The following is a 19,709-nucleotide window of genomic DNA, read 5'->3' as shown; positions in this document are numbered from 1 at the left end:
CCATTGGCTGCGCGCGGGCGGGCGCGTCCAATCAGCGCCGCCGCCGCCGCTCTCGGCGAGGGCCGGTCCGCGTGGAGATCCGAGCGGGGTCACGTGGCGCGGGGGGGCGCGAGGCGGCCTGGCGGGCGCCGATTGGGCGGGGGGCGCGGGCGGTGGCCAATGGGGGCGCGGGGAGGCGGGGCGGCCGTTGCGGCCTGCGCGAGGGCAACGGACCGGACTCGCCTGAGGGCGGCCCCGCGCGGGGCCCGCGGCCCGAGAGCCATGGAGGTGAGGGCGGGGACGGGGGATGGAGATAGAGGGATATAGAGGTATAGAGATATAGAGATATAGAGATATGGGCACGGGGAACGGGACGGGGGAGAGCTCTGCGGCCCCACCCGTCACACGCCCGCCGGAGCTGCCCCGGCGCTCCGGCCCCGCCCTTGCTGAGGGAACCCCCGGCCAGGATCGCGCCCGCCCCTCATGAATGTCCGAGCCCCGCCGCCCCCTCCGGCCTCGGGGCCCCGCCGCCCTTCCGGGGGTATGAGACAGAGCTCAAACCGGTGGGAAACGCCCCTCTCCAAGCGTTCTGGAAAACACCTGTTTGGGAAAAACGGGGGGAAGTTCGGGTTTGGGGACGTCCCAGGGACCTGTGCTGTGGGCGAGTAGAGGAGGTGGGTGAAGGGCTGGACACGATGGTCTCAGGGGTCTCTCCCAGCCCAGTTGAGTCTGTGATTCTGGGCGTTCTCCCGTGTTCTGTGGGGTCACAAGACATGAGTGATGGGTGTGGCTGTGAACGGGGGGCCCTGAGGGGAACACACGGCGGGATGAGCCCAGGGCGTGGGCTGAGCCCAGGGCTGGCTCTGTGTGTTCCTGGGTTTGGAAGATGTGCCTCAAAACCACAGAAAAGTACACAGTTGACTGTGGTGTGGATGAAGATCATGCTGTAGGTCACTGAGGTTTGGTGCATCCTCAGGGACCTTTAGAAGAAGGTGTTTTTAGAGTGCAGAGCTTACTCAGAACGCTTCAGAACCCTGTGAAACCTTGACTTTTTCTGAATTTCATAATCATTGCAGATGAGCTACCATGGTAATGTGATGCCAATAACTTCACTTTTGGATTTGTTAGCTCGAGGGGTTCTTACCCAGCCAGTGCAGGTTTCCCTAGTGTACTCCACCCTCTGGAGAGGGGAAGGAGACCCCTCAGTTTTTGTTTGTTCCCATTCCTTGCTCCTGCTGGCCAGTGATTTCTGGCTCTTGCAGGAGGTGATGGGCAGGGGGGTCTTTCAGGTGGGAGTTGTTTCTCCCATAGTTCAAAAGGGAGCAGATTTCCACCACAGCTCCCAGGGTGTGTATTATTGCTCCTGGCATGTGGAAATGCACACCTCTGCCTGCGAGTGACATAAACAGCGGGATGGGAGCAGTGAGGGAAGCACCAGAGGTGCCCAGGAGTGTGTGGAAGGCTGAATGATGACTCTGCTGCTGTTGGTCAAAGGGTTCCCTGCACATGGCAGAGGGTTGGACTGGCTGAGCTTTAAGGTCTCTTCCAACCCAAACCATTCCATGATTCCATGAGCGTTCTCCTGCTCCTGTGGCTGATGTTCCTCTGTTGTGTCTCTGGTGTTGGGAAGCTCAGCTTGTGCAAACAGGGAGAGTGCAGGTTTTCCTCTTGATCTCCTAACACCTTTTGAGCTCCTTGTGCTTTGGTGGGTTCAGCTCTTCATTAAGGGTAAACATGAAGGTGTTTCACATCAATACAAAAAGCCGATTCCTAAAACTTTGATGAGCAGAATCCACCGGTAAATAAAAGTATCAAAGGAGTTAACATGGGTTTGAAATCCACAGCTCAGCTCTGTGTACAGTCGTGTCCGTGCGGGTGTGCTGATGTCCCTGTCCCTGTCCCTGCAGCCCAGCGTGGTGTTCCGAGGCGGCAGCCGCTGCTGGGGCAGCGCGGAATCCGGCGGGAGGCCCACGGACGTGTTCGGCGCCGGAATGCCGGGCTCAGGCTCGCTCTATGGCTGCTACAAATCACAGGTCCGGTTGGCTCTGAGCTGTTCTTTGTGTCTCTGTGAGGGTTTGGGTTGGTTGTAAACAAAGCGTGTTTCCAAAGCGGTTGCTTGTGGTGGTGAAGGTGAATCACCGCATGTGATTAACGGTGACAAACCTCTGTGGTGTAACGTGCACCAGAGGGGACAGGGGCTTTTCTGGTGCAGTCACAGGTGAAGCAATAAGGTTTGTAAATTAGTATTTCACTGTGTTCTTTGTTTTTCTGCTGGCATAAACAGTTGTAGACAAAATGAGGAGCAAAGGAAAACTGGGAAGTCCGTAAGAAGGAGAACCTTAGCTATTTCCACAGGTATTTCTGTGGCACATGACAGGTGTAGAGTCCAAGTGTTCTTAGTCTGACCAGTAGAAAGTGCCAAGACAGTTAAAGAAATCAGATCTCTCTTGGAGTTTTTGCCTTTAATAGCCATAAACCTATGCTGAGGTAGAAGACTCAAAGGAAAATTCATTCCCACCACCTTCAAGATCAGACTTGCTACTTAGTCCATCCAGGATTTTGTGGTTTCACCCAGCAACTGGGCATCTTTCTGTGCTTACAGACATGGGGAACCCAGAAGTGTGGCAGAGATGTGTCTGTGATTAGGCACAAAGCCTTACTGGGGTGAAACCTGGCTTTGTGGGAGGTTTCCTGTTGCTGCCAGACTACTCTGCTCCACTAAGGAATGTATCACCTGTCTTTAACGTTCAACCCTGCAAAAGCACCATTAATTAATTTTTTCACTTATTAAGAGCTAAGAAGGCCGGTTGTGTTTAAACCAAACAGGCAAATACTCCTTTTCACCTAATCAGGAACCTTTCCTCAAGAAAAGAATTGGCTGAAAGTCTTCTTCAGTAGCTTAAATAACCTGTCATGGTGGGGAGAAAGGAGATTTCTCCTGACCCCTGTCAGGGATCATCTGTTAGAAACAGGAGCAGGTGTTTTAGGCTGACAGTGTTGACAATTTTAGGAACTCTCTAAACACAGACAATGAGTCAAGTTGAGAAAGGAGACGTTGTTCATTCTGCACAGGGTGCAAGGTGGAAGTTTTCCAAAAATCAAGCACACTGAGGTGTAAAAAGTGGGAGAATTTATGCCCTAAGGTTGACATAAACCCACCTACCTCATCCAGAGCTCCTTCCCACCTACTGCAGAGTCACTGAGCCTGCAGTGACTCCCCCCCTCCCTGGGCAGCCCATTCCAGTGTCTGAGCACTCTCTCTGTAAAGAATTTCTTCCCAATATCCAACCTAAACCTCCCCTGGCACAGCTTTAGACCGAGCCCTCTTGTCCTACTTCTGGTTCTGGGAGACCAACCCCCACCTGGTTACAACCTCCTGTCAAAGCTGCAGAGACTGATGAGGTCACCTCTAAGCCTCCTCCAGACTAAACAATCCCAGACTCCCTCAGCCTCTCCTCACAGCACCTGTGCTCCAGGCCCTTCCCCAGCCTGGTTGCTCTTCTCTGCACCTGCTCCAGCCCCTCCCTGTCCTTCCTGACCTGAGGGGCTCAGAGCTGGACACAGCACTCCAGGGGTGGCCTCACCAGCACTGAGTACAGGAGAAGAATCACTTCCCTGCTCCTGCTGCCACTCTGTTCCTGAGCCAGGCCAGGATCCATTGGCTTTCTTGGATGATGTAGCATTTTATTAAAAATTCCTGGTGCTGTTGGAGACCATCTGAATGAAATATCCCACCAATGGTGATTTCCAGCTTTCTTTACTCTTTCCATTAGCTGATGGATTTGTTTTTGTCATGGTGGGCAGTAATAAAGTATTTCTGTTACTCTCTTTAGCTTCTTTTAACAGCCTTTGCAAATTTTTATGTTGTAGCAATTTCTTTATTGGACTACCCAGAGAAGTAGGTTCTATACTTGCAGTTAAGGTATATTTTGGTTTTATTACTTGGAAAGAAGTTTCTGGGGCTGAGTATTTAAAATCACAGCCTCTGATCTGGGTAAATGTACAAACACAATTGGAATGTGATTTAATTGATTTATATTTCTATGCATTCACAAGCAGTACTAAAGCACCCCCCCTTTCCCTATATGTTCAAAGTACCATTTTTATATTGATCTCTGGTGGAATTTCAGATTTAGGTGTTCTGTTTGTATCTGGGCACATATCTTGAGCTCCAGTTCTGTTTCTTCACAGACAAACCCTTGTGCTCTGCAGGTGCTGATATCTGTGCTTCTCATGTGTTTCTTTCCTCCCTGTGCTGTTGGATACATTGTGGTTCCATTATTGATCACACCTGGAGCAACAATGGGATGGATGTCACAGACTTTGGTTTTTAGCATAGTCAGTATTAAATAGTATTTGTTGTTTCCCTGCCTCCTTAGTTATGCACAGGCCAATTTCCCAGATTTGAGGGGCTTTGGGAGGCATTCAGGGAAGGGTTTTCCTTTTACCTTTCCTTGTATCCAATGGCCCTCTCCTGTGGTTCAGCCATGATATTTACTTCCTCCTCCTTATGCAGCAAAGGACATTTTGAGGGACTGTACATTATCAGATCCACATTCAGTTGTAACAATTAATAATTTAAATTCTCTTCCATCCTCTTTAAACCACTGCACACTTGTTTTTTTGTTACAGTATTTGACTGGACAAGAAAGAGTAAAAGGGTTCCCTCTATAAATTTCATATTCAGAAAGCAATTCAGAGAAACACATCACAGTAAGGGGCTCAAGCACTGTAAAATGATACCAACATTATAATTATACCAGGCTGGACACCTGGCAGTGCCTTGGCAGTCCTGGTCCATGGAGTTGTGTTTGTCTGGAATAACTCCTGCACTCAGAGATGCTGCTGCCCCTGAGGGCATTCAGGTTCTGTGTAAGACAGGCCTTGTTCCCAGGTGCAGCTCGGGAAGTTACTCCTCCATTTGTTTAGTCCCAGAGGTCTAGAGGGGGTGACCTCTCACTGTCCTGCTCCTGTCATTTCTTCAGTGGGTTTCCTCAGTAGTCCTTGCAGTGTCCCAGCTGTGTGTGTTGTGCTCCATTCCTTTCCAGTGTTCCTTTAGGGGCTCGTTATTCCATGGTCTTGGATTGACCCGAGCTCCCCCCTGGAGAGGGGGAACAGGAAGGTCCAATCCAATTGGATTCCTGCACTGAAGAGACCTGTTGATAGAGGACAAAACTTTCCCTAGGGAGATAATTATTTACATCACTACAGCCTTTTGTGCTCCACACTGGGCACCAGTTAAGGCTGTCAAGGTTCAGGAATGGTTCCCCAAACCACCTGGCTTTCTGTCACTCCTGTGTTTCTCCCTCCCTGCTGTGGTGGGAGGGAGAGGAGAGACAAAAGGCAAAGATCACGGGCTGAGATAAGAAAACAAACAGTAACAGCAACAGTATTAATGACAGAGGGTTACAAGAAAAGAAACAATTCACGTGGATGAACTCCCAATAGCAGCTCCCTCTGCCACTTCTCTTGATCAGAAGGAGCCCCTTCTCCCCAGAAGAGAGTCCCTTTCCCTCACCCCGGGCAGTGACACGAGGTGGTACAAAATAACCTCGGAGTCCTGGCCATGCCCCCTCCTGGCTACTGCAAAAATTAACCCTGTCCTACCCAGAACCAGGACAGTTGGATGGCACACCTTTGGGTATCCTGTACCTGGGAATGGTCTCTCCCAGCAGGACCCTTCCAGCCTCGTTGGTTGGACAGGCAGAAGCTTCAGGCTACCCAGAGAATGTATCCACGTGCCAATAAGTATCAATACCCATTTTGCTGTGGGAATTCAGAGCAATCAATTTGCCAATAACTTCCTGGTGTGTTCCTTTCTTGGTTTGTCCTGGGGGAGGCCGAGGCTGGATCTGTGGACACAGTTCCCATTTCTTCAGTGTACTTTTTGTGATGCTTCCCATTCCAATCCCAAGGATACACAGTTTTACACTGTTTTCCAAAATTCATAGAGCACTTCTTCAATCCCTGTGGTACAACAGGCCAGCATAATGGAGTGTTTCACCCTGTTCATGGATCCTCCTGTTAAAATGCAAATAACTCCTGACTTCTGGTGTCCAGTGAGGCACAAAAGAAAGCATCTTACAAGTCCAGTACTGTAAACCACTGATCAGTCTCTTCTCATGTGGTTAGAAGGGTAGATATGGGTTGGCTACAACTGGATGCACATCTTGCACTATTTGATTTATGGCTCTTAAATCTTGGATGAGTTGGTATTCATCCGGGTATGAACTAGGGTATTAAACTCAGACTGGCATTCCCAGAGCTGATGCATCTTTCCATGTTTGGCTCTAGTCCTTTTCCAGCTTCCAGTTTCATAGAGTATTGTCCTTTTCTTACTGGTCTGGTGCCTGGTTTAACTGGATCATTACCAGTTTCACTTCTTGTGATCTTCCAGGAGAACTGGTCACCCACACCAGAGGAGTCACTGCATTTGCCTCTTCTTTGGGTGTCTCTTCCTTGGGGTCCTTTTGATCCTGTACCTTGTGTCCTCAGGGCTTTTTTTTTTTTTCATGTGTGTAATTGGATCTGTCCTTTTCCAAAGGTTATTTGTGCATTTAATTTACTTCATGTGTCTTCCTAATAATGGCATTGGGCAGTCAGATATGTACAGAAGCTTCTGGGTTAAAACTCTTTTTCTAATTCCAAAGTTGAGGGTCTGGAAGAAAGGCCTTACTTCCTTTTTCCCTGTGGCTGCACTACAGGTGTGCTGTGTTTCCTCTGCTCTCCTTTACATGGGTTCAGTACCAAGGAGGTTGTTCCTGCATCTGTTAGAAATTCTACCTTTTTATTCCCCAACTTTCCTGTGACCAGGGGTTGTGCTGGGGAGTTTTTGAGCTCTCTGGTCCCTGTCAATGTAAATCCCAATGGAGTGCAGCAGTGTTCCTCCCCCTTGGAGGGTTGTCCACACGTCCTGGATTCTGGGGGCATTTCTGCTTTCAATGAGCACATTGATCTGTTCCTGTGATGGGAATTGAGCAGTCAAAGTCCAATTCCCTTGGTGGGGAACAGGGTGTCTCTCCCCCTTTCCACCTGTTACAGCCATCAACCAAACTTGTCTATCATCCCTTTTCTGAACTCTTCTCCCTGGCTCTCTTCTTTATTTGCTCTTCTCCACCTCATCCTTTTTGTTACACTTCTCTTCCTGTGTCTAATGCTAAAGCATTCCTGTCTGCTGTCATCAGTTCACAGCCCCTTTGAGCATTTTAATTGTTCCACGATGCAAAGAAAAATGTCCCATTTTTCTTCTCAGTGACAAAATAACATGAACTGCATCCTGTGTGATAGTATTGTAATTCAGAGCTCCACTCAGAGCCTTTTTCTCTAATGCATACACAGGCCATCACTGGTTACAATACATAATTGCCTTTTGTCTGGCAGGGGGATCCCCTCCAAACTTCCCCCCATGTCCTAAGGTGAGGCTTTCACAATTCCCTCTCCACCTGCTCCTGGTGATTCCCTCAGCCATTGGCAGCTGCTGTGTGACATCCTGGTCCCATTCACTCCATCCCACCTGGGCCACCAAAACTGGTGCTGGTTTTAGGAACACTCTAAACACAACCAAAGAGTCAGGCTGAGAAAGGAGACATTGTTCCTTCAGCACAGGGTGCAGGGTGGAAAGTTTTCTCAAATGGAGAACACCAAGGAGTGAAAAGAGAAAGATTTATACACTAAAGTTTACATAAACCCCCCTACCTAATGCAGAGTGACTGAGCCTGCACAGCTTCAGGCAACACCTGTTACTGCTCCTGCCTGGGCCTCTTTGAGGGGCTCTGGTGGTCTGGGGAGGTTCCCCCTCCTCTGTTTCAAGCCAAGCTCAGCTCAGAACACACAGAAGCCAAGGCTGAGAGCCAGAGGTGTGAGCTGCAGCTCCAGGGCCACATCTTCTCAAACCACTGCCCAGCAGGACAGAAAATACAACAGCTTTGCGTGAGCATCAAAGCAACAGCTGTTTAACACACCTTAGAATGTGTGTTTGTATTCAGAAGAGGGGCTAAAGGTGAGAATGATGCCATCAGCTTCCATCTGCCCCAGAGAGCAAAGGGAGGGACAGAGAATTCTGCATAAAGATTCAGAGAGTCCTACTTAAAGATACGGATAATTCTGCTTAGTTTTTGTGTTCCCAGTGTGTGGATCTTGGTTCTCATGTGCTGGTTCCTCTGAGAGTGAACCTGGTTATAACCACACAGAGCAGCAAAATGACAGTTTGAAGTGTTTAATATTAAATCAGTGCTTTTATTTACATTAAATGCAGAATGAAGAAAATGTGGAGTTACCTCAGACCTACAGCTCTTCCCTTTCAACATCAGAGTACTCTGCACCCATGGACCCTTCCCTCCTGTACCCCCCCTGGTCTACGTGTGCAGATGACAGCAAGCAGCCTGCTGCTCCTCAGATTAACCTGAAGCCCAGGTATTCATCCTCAGCAGGGAGTGTGTGTGTTGGTGGAGGAGATGGATTAGATTTGTTTGTTAAATTTGACTTAGGAAATGCTTTGAATGAAGGAATTGTTTTAATTAGTACACCCTTGGTTTTCAGGATTCAGCCCGAAAGGAACGATTATGGCAGTGAAACAGATTTATATGGACTCGTGTCAAACATCCTGGAAGAACAAGACAAACCACAGCCGTGCTTTGCTGAGGGGTGAGTGGTGCAGGTGCTGCTGCTGAGGTGTCCTCTGACAGGATCTCCCCTCCCTGATCTCCCTGTGCTCATTAGCTGGCTCCACATCTGCTTCTGCCCAGGCCTCATGCTCTGTGTGCTTCCCCTTCCTCCCCCTGATCTTCCAACATTTCACTTGGGATCCTTGGAGTCTTTTCTGCAGGCACTCAGATTGCATGGCAGCTCCTGGCTCTCTGGTATTTACAGAACTTGCTAATTGGCATTTTTAAAATAAGGCCTTAATGAGTGTTGTGGGCATGCTGTATTCAGATAAATTCCTTGGATGTATGCCTTGGCCTGTTGTCTTTTAAATCAAGACTGAATTCAGACTTTAAGTTTCTGTCTTAATTAATGTCAGTTCACAGAAGGAATACACAAATCAGACTCCTTCACACTTTCCTGAAATGGCAGGGGAGAATTCCATGCAAAATGAATGTTTCTTGCTGTTCGTGCTACCTAAGCAATATTTGCATATCTAAATGTCAGGTTTATTTTGCCTGTATTCCTGCACAGGAGGGACAATCACATAGTCATAACCACATGACACAGAAGGATGCAGGTCCAGCATCCCCAAGAGATTTACAGTGTTCCCTGTCTTTTCCAGGTCTAAGAGGCAAGAGAGGGAACCCAACTCTTAGGTTCCCAATGCAGGCACTGCTTTTTCATTCTCTCTTCCCAAACAACTCCAGTGATTTCTATATGTGTGCTGAGTTATGTGGCTGAAATGAGGGAAAAATTCAGTCAGTCGTGAGATAACTCAGTAATTCCTTTGCTTTGGACAGGCAGGGCTGGAATTCTGTTTGCAGTAATCCCACATTTGGCCTGCAGTGACTTCCAGGCACAATTTTCCGTTTCCTTAGTCTGTTTGCAGTTTTCCTGGTCAGTGAGGGATAGATTGTCCTGGTTAATTCCTGGTGCTGGTGGAAGGGCAGTGTGCTGGGATGCTGCCCTGGCTCTACCTGCAGGAAGCAGTGCAGGCCAGTGGAAGGCACAAGTGAGGGGAGAGAGAAGCTTCCTCTGGAGTGCTGGGACGTGGCCTGGGAAGGCTGAGGGCACTTTGGTTACCTGAATTGGTGCTGAAGCAGGAGGATTTTGGTGGGGATGGACAGTAAATCTCCTGGCAGCACTGATGGACCACGAGTTGGTCTGTAGCTCCTGAGCTGGGGGGTGGGCAGAATTTACACGAGGCAGAATTGGTTTTCTCAGCTGGGTGAGGGAAACTGAAGGTGACAGGAAGGAGTGATAGCTGAAGTCAGACATCTTGGAACGATTAGGGACAAACTGGGTTCTTAAACTTCCTTTTGTGTTTGGGAATGAAGAGCAGCACCGCGGATCAGACTCTGACTGCACATTTCTTGTTTCCCAAGGAGTTGCCCTCCCACCTTGAAGTCCCTCTGGCCAGTGAATGCGAGCAGAATGGAGCACCACGAGCTGCTGCCAGAAGGCAGGCGTGCTGGAGCTGTCCCCCAGCAGGGCTTCTACAGCAGCGAGGCTGTCCCTGCTGCTGACAAGCAGTTCCTGGCCAGCGCCCCCCTGGTGTCCCAGCAGAAAGCAGACGATTGTTACCGCGGCTTCGCCGGCGTGGAGCTGGAGGAGCAGAGCCTGTACCCTGCCAGGGCTGAGCGTGCCAGCATGCAGAGTAACGAGGCTGTGAAGGCAACTCCTGTGTATCAGAACTACCCCTACCTGAAAAACACCTTTGCACCCCAGGCTGGGTACCCAGAAGCAATCAAAGACTCGGGAGCTGATGCTTATTCTTACGGAAGAGAGAAGGTGTGTCCCAAGGGAGCAGATGCACAGGTGCACCCAAAGCGGGCAGAAACATTCCTTCCCCAGTGTCACAGGTACAGTGAAAGCACAGATTATGGCAGATACACTGAATATTCTCATGCTGGTAAGGCAAAGCCCAACAAGAGCACCAGTTGTAGCCTCCAAGAAAGTAGAAAGGTGGTAAATGGAACCCCCGAGGCACCATCTCTGGATGCAGAGCCTTATGCTAAATTATTTCAAGTTAAATCAGGAACTCAGAAAAAATTTGAAGATATGATTTCAGATCAGCATGACTTTACATTTCCCAAGTCTGTAGGACTTGTATCAGAAAAACAATTTGCAAACGAGCCTTCCTTCAGCACTGATTTTGGGCAGAAAATTGAATATGGACTAAAGTCTTTTGCAGCTTGTCCAGGGAATAATGGTGTGGAAAAGCAGCAGTTTTCCAAGGCCGATCTTCAGAATCCTGAATTCTATAAATCACTCTCACTGTTGCCCAATGCAGCAGTGCCTTCAGCAGGCTCCAGTGCGAGGCCAGCGTGGATGAACATCCAAACCAAACCCGCTGCTTCCGGCCCCTTCCAGAATCCAAGTCCTTTGTTGAAGGTGAATAATCAGTCACCTGCGTTTCCAAAAAGTTCCAGTCATTCTAATGATGTTTTTCAGTTGCCATCTTCAAATTTGCCCTTAAACTGTAATTTACTTCACAAGCACTATCAAGACAACCCGTTTCTCTCCGGCCTCGACTTGGGTTACAGCGCTGCGGAACGAGCGCGGGCGGCTGCGTGCGTGGAAGCCCTGGTTAGGGGTGGGGAAGAGAACCTCATCGAGTACCTCAGCGAGAAGAAGCTGAAGCAGCCGAATGGATTCTGTGACAGTTACTTGGCTCAGCAGTTTGGGATCATTGACAACCTGAACAAACAGCGTTTCCAGCTGAAGCCGCAGAGCGAGCACTGTGACCTGGAAGGCCAGAACCAGGCGGATGGGGTGTTGCAGGACATGTACCAAGAGCTACTGGAGTCTCAGGGGCAGCTCCATCTCAGGGCAGGGAGCGGGGACAGCGGTGCCATCAGTGCTGGCAGCAGCCTGCAGGCTCCAGGCATTCCCAACTGCGTGGTGGGAGACTTCAGGCGGAACCGGCAGCTGGGATCGGGCGCGTTCCCCGTGAGATCCGCTCACCTGCTGGGCCGTTCCGTGGTGCCTCTGGTGGAGCCTCCCACCTTGTTCTCCCAGGATGACCTCAAACGCCTGTACCCTTTCACAGACAAGATGTACAGTGACAGTGCTCTCTCTGGTTTCGTGTCAGCATTCGGCTTTCAGAAGCAAGTGAAGAGCCGCAGTGGCCCGGCCAGCGAGCTGCACGTGAGGCTGGAGGAGTGCTATGAGCAGTGGAGAGCTTTGGAGAAGGAAAGGAAGAAGGTAAAAAATCCCAAACTAAAGTAACATCACAGATTTGATGTAGATCTCATCCTGCTCAGTGCAGTCAGGGGTGGTTGGGCTGTTGGGAGTTGAAATGTTTAATGGGACTGCAAAGTTACAAGTTTGCTTCCCTGTGTGTTTGGGACTGGAAAGGGAGGGTTTGGAGGTTTGGAGCCTGGCTGGGAGCAACAACTGTGTTACACCTTTTTTATTAATACAGTAAATACAGTTTCTTTCAATTCTTTCAATTTAATTTCTTAGATGCTACAATGAGTTCTCACCTTCTGTTTCCCTGAAGGTTTAAACCTGAGGTGTATGTGAAGGGGCTCTTTTTTCCCCAGAAACAGAGGCTGAAGAAAGGGTGATTCATTTAAAACCCTTGAAGTAAAAGGCTCAGGCAGTGCTGTGTGAAGCCCTGCTAAAAGCAGGTGCCCTTTTTGGTCAGCAGCAGGAGGAAAATGTGTCTTCATTTCACCAGTTGGGATGGGGTTGGAATTTCAGTCCGTGGGACTGTCTGTGGGGGAAGCTGGGCCAAATGTTACCTGGCAACAGTGGGAGCTCTCCTGTGCTAACCCCCCCCCAAGAAACCTAATTCCAAGGGGGGAATTTTGCCAAAGTGTTTCCTGACAAAAGCCAATGGTTGCTTTGAATAGAGGGGCTGGAGGAGAGTGAACCCAGCTTGAGGAGGGGATTTCTGGGGTGCATGAAGAGCGCAGGGGAGGAGCAGTTGGCATGTGCATGGCCTGGGGATGGTGGGGGAAATTCAGCTGCAGCTTTGGCATAGAACCACAGCATGGCTTGGGTTGGAAAGGACCTTTAAAGCCCATCCAGTGCCACCCCCTGCCATGGGCAGGGACACCTTCCACCAGCCCAGGTTGCTCCAAGCCCCGTCCAACCTGGCCTTGGACACTTCCAGGGATCCAAGGGCAGCCACAGCTTCTCTGGGCAGCCTGTGCCAGGGCCTCCCCACACTCACAGGGAACCAATTTTTTTCTAATATCCAATCTAAACCTATTTTCTCCCAGTGTGAAGCCATTGCCCCTTGTCTTGGCACTCCATGCTCTTATAACTAGTAAACCACTATGAAACCACCCCAGAAATGCAATTTTGATGCAGATTTAGCTAATGAGATGTTGTAATGCAAAAAAATCTGAGATTTGAAGTGTTGCAATCAGGTTTCAAAGTAATTTTCTGATGGTTTGGGTTGGAAGGGACCTTAAAGACCATCGAGTTCCACTGCCCTGCCCTGGTCAGGGACACCTTCCACTAGCCCAGAGTGCTCAGAAAAAAAATCTTTTTGTAGTTTAAGTGATTCTTATAAAAATTAGGTTCATTGCTGACTGAAACAGTTTTAATTTATCCACACCTGTTTGGTCATTTTTTTCCCTGTAATTCTGACTTGCCTCCATTTTATTTCCAGGCAAACCCCAGTACAGGCTGTAGTCAGAGTGAGCAGACATAGCACTGCTGGAACACGGTGTGTTGGCACGGTTGCTTTAGTTGCACTGCTTTGAGTAAAGCAGTTGTTCACTTAAAGCAGGTGATTGTCTCACCAGAGGGTTAAATCCCAAATGCCTGAATCCTCATTATCTCCTTTAAAAAAAATCCAAAACCCTGAGGGGAAGAAATGGAATATCTGATATTTTTTCTTGTTTCTGTAACGAAGCACACGCCACACGTGCGTTCTGAAGGAGTTGTTCTTTTGTTTTCCTGCAGACTGAATCAGCTCTTGCTAAGAATTTCCAAGGGAAAAAGGTTTCCAGTACTAACAACATTCCAATTCCAAGGCTGACATCAAATCCATCAAGAGTCGATCGCTTAATTGTGGATCAGCTACGGGAACAAGCCAGAGTGAGTTGTGGGACTAAAAAAAAAAACTCTATTGAACTTATCCTACAGAACTTAGAGTACAGTGTGAGATAGGTAAGATGATCAGAGCAGCTTTTCCCAAAATAGCTTTGTTCTGTGCAGGGAATAACATTTCAGCAGATCCTGCTGGAGTTTCTGCAGCTCCAGGATCCCTGTGCCGTTACCAGGGAGCCTGGCAGGGGCTGAGGCTCCCAGTTACATCCCCACGTGCCCAGAGGGTGGGGGTTCTGCTGCAAGAGCTGCAGGTGGGGCCAGCACCCAGTCCTGGAGCTGTGCCTGCACAACTCTCAGCTGTGCTGCATTCCCAGAGCTCAGCAGGGGGATGCTCGCTGTGGGTTTGGGGGCACTGGGCTGGGGGAGGTATTTGTGGGGAAAAGCAAGTTTAATTCATGTTTGGAAGACTTTGATATGTATTTGCTTGAGAGTCTGTTATTTTTTAATGCAGAATGGTTATTTGATGCAATTTCAGCCTGAATTTTTGTTATTAGTTTGATGCCAAATCCAGGGAGCCGTAACCCGTGGGGCAGGTGTGAGTGGGGTCTGCTGAGCTGCAGTGGCTCTGTGCAGCCCTGGGGAGGCAGCAGCTGGCAGGGTTCTGCAGGGGAGAGCACAAACCCCGAGCCTCCACGTTCAGAAGCCTTGCCTGTCCTTGCCCTGTACCTTAAAGCTGCCTCTAAAACAGGACTCCCTCCTCTGCAGCCATTTGAGAAACCAAACTTCCGGGTACAGAACCTCAAACGCTTGTTAGGTGGCAACTGAGAAGTAGTTTTAAGGATGCTCAGAAGCACAGTGGGGCTGTTGAGCCTGGGTTCTGACATCAGACAGCTCAGTGATGGCCAGAGAGGAGCAAAGGTTGGAGTGGAAGCTGAGTTGGCTCAGTCTGGGATTAACTTTTCCCAGCGTGGAGCATCCAGTTAAATCCTTTTGGAGGTCACACCCGTTACTTTGGTTACTTTAGGCCATCAAGTGCAGCCATGGCCCAAGGAATATTGCAGTTTGGGGATGTTTAGTCTTACCTCTTCCTGCAAACCAGGTTCTCAGTGCCCTGTGAACGTGGCTGAGCAGTCACTCACCGGGGGGAAACCCAGTGATGTGACTGGTGTAGGATAAACAAGACAACAAAGATGCAGATTTTCAGTGGATCAGACAAATCTGAATTATTTCTGAATGTTTGTGCTCAGCCCCTTTAGTGCTGAGTGTTCATCCCAAAAGCCACCACACGTGTGGTTCCAGTGCAGCTTTCCCTTTCCCAGTCCAGCTGCCCTGCACAGCACAGGGGCATCACCTGGGTGGAATTAGTTTTCACCCAGGAATTGCAGCAGTGCTGCAGGAAGGGAGGACCCCACTGCTCTGGATTCAGGGACATGCATGTTGTCATGGACCCACCTCCCGTTCCAGGCATGTCTCAAAGCTGCACAGATCTGTCATTGACCACTGGGCTGGGGGTCCTCGTGTGGGGGTATTGTAGCTTTGCTGGTGTGCTGCAGCTTTGGGTTTGGGGATGAACAACCCCAGGTAAGAACTTAAAACTGCTTCAGCTATAACTCTATGAACTGTTTCAGAGCAAAATAATGATTATCATGAACCTGCTCTTCCTAATTCGTGAGTTCTCTGGTGAGTGTGGGTGAGCACTGTGGGTGAGAACTCCCATGACGTGTGGACTGTTGGTCAGGTTGTGACCCTGCTGGGGAAGATGGAGCGGCTCCGCAGTTCCCCCCTCCATGCCAACATCTCCACTGCTCTGGACAAACACCTGGAGTCCATCCACGTGGTGCAGGCACGGAGGAAGGATGAGATTGTGAACCCTTCCAACCGGCAGCGGCACGGCCCGCCCCGCTGCCAGGACGAGAGAGGTGAGCTGAGCTGGGGAACCTGGGCACGGGGGCAAGGCTGGGAAAAATAAGGGAGGGGGATTGGAGTCAAGTTTGAGTTGATTTTTCAGTGTTGGGGCTTTGCCAAAGGCAGACTGAGTGGGGTTTGGATGAGGGTTTGAGGAGACACTGAAACTGGGGTTTAGAGATAAGTGAGTTAAATCACTTTAGAGTGGGTTATTCAATTAATGAACTAGCAAAGAATAGAAATTAGTGGGGTTTTTTGGTAACCCACTCAGGGTTTGGAGATGATATTACGCTATTGCCTCTTTCTTCTCCCTGTCCCTCATATTCCTGTTCCCAGCACCCCTCCAGCTCTGTCTTTGTGTAGAACTTCCCTGGTATTTCCATGCTGAATCTGCCCAAAGAGATAGAGATGGCCCTGGGTTACAAATGGATTTCCTCTTCAAGCTTGTTCTGTCATCATAGACTGGCACATAGACTGGTCACAATGTTTTCATTCTTAGTGGTATCCAAAATAAGCCAAATACTCAGCTTAACCTCTCACTGGTGCACAGGCAGAGTGGCAGGTTCCCTTGTCCTGTAGATGGGAGTCAGGGTAAATTCCTGCTCCCTGACCTCCTGCCTTGTGTCAGAACCTGACATTTCTGAGTCCTCTGATCTCTTCTGCCTTCCTTTCCACATCTGAATTACAGGGATTATTTTACTTCTTTGGGGTGTCCCACCATGCAGTTCTGTAATTCCCAAGTTTACCTCAAAAGATACACCACAACAGTTTTTCTTTTCAGCTGTTCACCGTCATTCTTGTTTCTCTTTACCTTGACTGAAGATTATGGGACTTCTTAAGGTGAAGGGTGGGGTTTTTGGGTGTTGAAGCCCTTGAATATAATTAGCCCTCGCTTTACCTGGGACTACCAGATCTGGGAGCTCTTTGGAACAGAATAGTATGGAAAGAGTTGGAGTGGAGAGGAGAGAGGAGAGGAGAGGGAGCCTTGGGCAGCAGCTGGAGAGGATTTTCAAACAGTAAATTATTGCATGTAGTAACTGTATTTGCTGTGTGTCTGGGAAAGCCTCCAGAGAAGGGCCTGAAGCTGTACAGCTCCTCTCTTTGGCAGAGCTTTCCTGTTAATGGTTTTGGTTTGTTTGGGAGTTCTTGCCTGGCCCAGCCCTGTTCCCACAGCACCTTTATGTTCCATCTGATCTGATGTTAAACATCTATCATGGAATCACAGGATGGTTTGGGCGGGAAGGGACCTTAAATCCCATCCCATTCCCACCCCCTGCCATGGGCAGGGACACCTTCCACCAGCCCAGGTTGCTCCAAGCCCCGTCCAGCCTGGCCTTGGACACTTCCAGGGATCCAGGGGCAGCCACAGCTTCTCTGGGCACCCTGTGTCAAAATAACAGGATAACAGAATAACAGGACCACTGCCCACTCCACAGCACGGGGGTTCAACACCCCTTCCCAATTCGGGTCTGCCCCTGTAAAGCCCAGGCCAGGTGAGCCCTAGGAGGCCATGGTGTGGGGAGGGACCTGCAGGGCTGCACTAAGGGGCCGTTTCCCCGAGTGGTGCTGGCACTAACAGGGCCGTTTCCCCGGGTGGTGCTGGCACTAACAGGCCGTTTCCCCGGGTGGTGCTGGCACTAAGGGGCCGTTTCCCCGCAGTGGTGCTGGCACTAAGGGGCCGTTTCCCCGCAGTGGTGCTGGCACTAAGGGGCCGTTTCCCCGCAGTGGTGCTGGCTCTGGCCGTGGCACTCGGAGCGCTGTGCCAGGCCACGCGCAAGGTGCGGACCGTGCTCTGGTGCGCCTTCCAGATGACCCTGCCCAAAGCCTCGGCTGCGAAACGGGCCCGGGACAGAGTCCCCCAGGAGCTGGCAGCGAGCGAGGAGAAGCGACTGGAGAGCGGCCCGGGCGCGGCGCCGGCCCCGCGGGGGCTGAGGGAGGTGGGCGCAGAGGGAGCCCCCGCCCCCTGCACAGACCTGCTGCGCGCTGTGTACGACAGAGGGGACGCCAGCGCCTCCTAATCCCTCATTCCTTTCGGTTGCTTCAAAGTTTTAACTGCTAATGTTCGTATTTAAAGCCGTATCTTGACGAGAAGTGCGATTTGCCTTCGGGGCTCTCAGGTTAAGCTGTTAACAGGCAGGGTCAGATTGTTGTAAAGCCAAACTGGTGGATGTTAACTTAAAAAAATAATCACACTAATTCATTAACAGCCAAGATATTATTTATCTCCTGCTGGTAAACCCTGGTGTACAACTCTCCCGATAACTTTTTAGTTTTGCTTTTGGAAATAAGTTTTTTAATAATGGTTCTTAGAGACTGTGGTGTGGTGGGGGGTGAGATTGGTGTCAGATCAGATTGTAATGTGTTACAGTTTCCGTATCGAACTAAAACTTGGAAACAGGAGGAAAAAAGGCTAAGAATACCCAATATTCATGTCAAATTAGATATTTAAAATACAAATATTTATGAACTTGAGATTTTAGAATCTTATGTTTGCGAAAGGAGATATATGCACCAGGTTCCACTAAATTACCAATTATTGCCGTGTGAAACCATGAATGTAGTGAATGTGTTCGGATATTTGAGCATGCTCTTGGGAAGAAAGAAACCTCTGTTTTAAAGTATTTAAGCTTAATCAAACTACAACAGGCACACAGGATTGTCCTGCAGAGCTGTGCAGCAGCTGCAATAATGAGCGTTGTTTCTAATGAATTTAAATTTGGAAGAGGTAGTGCGAAGTTCTGAAACTTGGGTTTTGTTGAAGTTAGTCTTTCACTAGTTTGGTTTGAAATTTGATTGTCAGCTTTTAGGCTTCTTTGTTCCCCTCTGCCTTTGGGCAGCTCCCAGCACTGGTGTTTCCTGCAGCTCTCAGTCTGTAGGAGCAGGAGTGGCTGATTCACCGTGTGCTCGAGGAGGAGGAGGAGGATCCACCCCTGGGACATCGTGGGGGTAAAGTCACTGAGCTGTCCGTGCCTGGACACCCTGGTACTGACAGGGTTCGGTTCTTCCTGTGCTGGGAATGCTGGTGGGTGGAAGGGGTGATGGCACCCTATAAATTGTCATTGGATGATGTGACAGAAGCGACCGAGGAAGGCTCAGCAGAAGGTGGGTGAGCGTGAGATCACTGCAATGACCAGAGGCGCTGCCAGGGTGAGTGTTTTGGGGCAGAACAAGCACAACTTCATAGCAGTCACTGCACTGGGGTTTGTTCAGTTTAACCCAGGCTGTGTTGATGTTAAAGCAAAACCGACTGTACTGGCTGGAGTCGTCTGTAGGAAATAAATTCGCTTTTGCTGAAAAGCTTTTGTTCTGTCAGTGTGTTCCCAGGCTGGGCTCCTCAAGCCTGAGCTGGTTCTGGAGGTGAAACCTTCAGTCCTTTCTGGAAGTGTGTTTAGGGGGATAAAGCAAAGGGGAATCATGGAGAGAGCCATGCCCGTAATGTTGGACATGCCAAAGGGAGCCAGAGTGAGGAATTTCTTTTCCCTGCAAGTGTCTCGTGGTCTCCCAGCTTTGCATTGCCAGGGAAAGCTGATGCAGCAATTCCAGCATCTGCACTGGGATTCTTCAGGGTGAGTCCAGAGCATTGCTGCTCTATAAATAACTCCCCTGTGGTGCTGCCAGCCATGCACTGCTGACTGTCCTGGGTGGGCACCAGTGGAGCAGCAGCGCTTGGAGCTCCAGAGGATGAGTCAGTGCCTGCCTGGGAGCCCAGACTGCTGGTGTGGGAAGGGGGGCCACTCTGGGGGGCAGAGGGGACAGCAGCCCTGGGGGGCAGGGGCAGCCCCGTGGGGTGGGGGCAGCCCTGAGAGGGCAGGGAGGGGCAGCCCTGCAGCCTCATGTGCTGAGAAGCATCAGCTCACTTGGGGTTGCCAACACCACTGGCTGCTGCCATGGTGCTGCTCCTGGCTGTGGTTCCACAGCCCCAGGACAGTGCTGGAAGCTGGACCTCCCCTTGCTCCTGATCCCTGTCCCTGGCAGGGCCTTTCCAACAGCAGAGCGAGGCCTTGACCAGCCAGACACACCAGCCCAGCCCAGCCCAGCCCAGCCCAGCCCGGCTGGGGGTGCAGGGGACAGCGGTACCTGCAGAGGGAACTGCGGGGCTGTAGGAGCCTGTTCCCACCGTGTGTGTGACTGTGCCTTCCTTGCATCCATTCCTATGGAATGTGCACACACAT

General features: G+C 50.0%; 1 protein-coding gene across 1 annotated transcript; it reads left to right on the top strand.

The window, feature by feature from the left end:
• Window positions 1–159: 159 nt before the first annotated feature.
• Window positions 160–17,555, top strand: MEIOC (meiosis specific with coiled-coil domain). Its single transcript, XM_050327427.1, has 8 exons — window positions 160–267; window positions 1,887–2,012; window positions 8,234–8,391; window positions 8,518–8,622; window positions 10,008–11,829; window positions 13,546–13,680; window positions 15,371–15,551; window positions 17,263–17,555. Exons 1-8 carry the CDS (start codon window positions 160–162, stop codon window positions 17,553–17,555), a joined length of 2,928 nt encoding a protein of 975 aa, XP_050183384.1.
• Window positions 17,556–19,709: the final 2,154 nt, after the last annotated feature.

The sequence above is a fragment of the Myiozetetes cayanensis genome, unplaced genomic scaffold, assembly GCF_022539395.1.
Source record: "Myiozetetes cayanensis isolate MyiCay16 unplaced genomic scaffold, myiCay2020 scf34, whole genome shotgun sequence".
NCBI classification, from domain to species: domain Eukaryota; kingdom Metazoa; phylum Chordata; class Aves; order Passeriformes; family Tyrannidae; genus Myiozetetes; species Myiozetetes cayanensis.
Note: the sequence above shows the minus strand (reverse complement) of the source record. Positions and strands in the feature narration are given on the sequence as shown.

Excerpts from the sequence above, each read along its gene's own strand:
- MEIOC (XM_050327427.1), top strand. The coding sequence starts at position 160 with ATGGGGGCGCGGGGAGGCGGGGCGGCCGTTGCGGCCTGCGCGAGGGCA. Across the intron at positions 13,681-15,370 it reads AGCTACGGGAACAAGCCAGA|GTTGTGACCCTGCTGGGGAA; the intron begins GTGAGTTGTGGG and ends ACTGTTGGTCAG. Across the intron at positions 15,552-17,262 it reads CCGCTGCCAGGACGAGAGAG|TGGTGCTGGCTCTGGCCGTG; the intron begins GTGAGCTGAGCT and ends GTTTCCCCGCAG.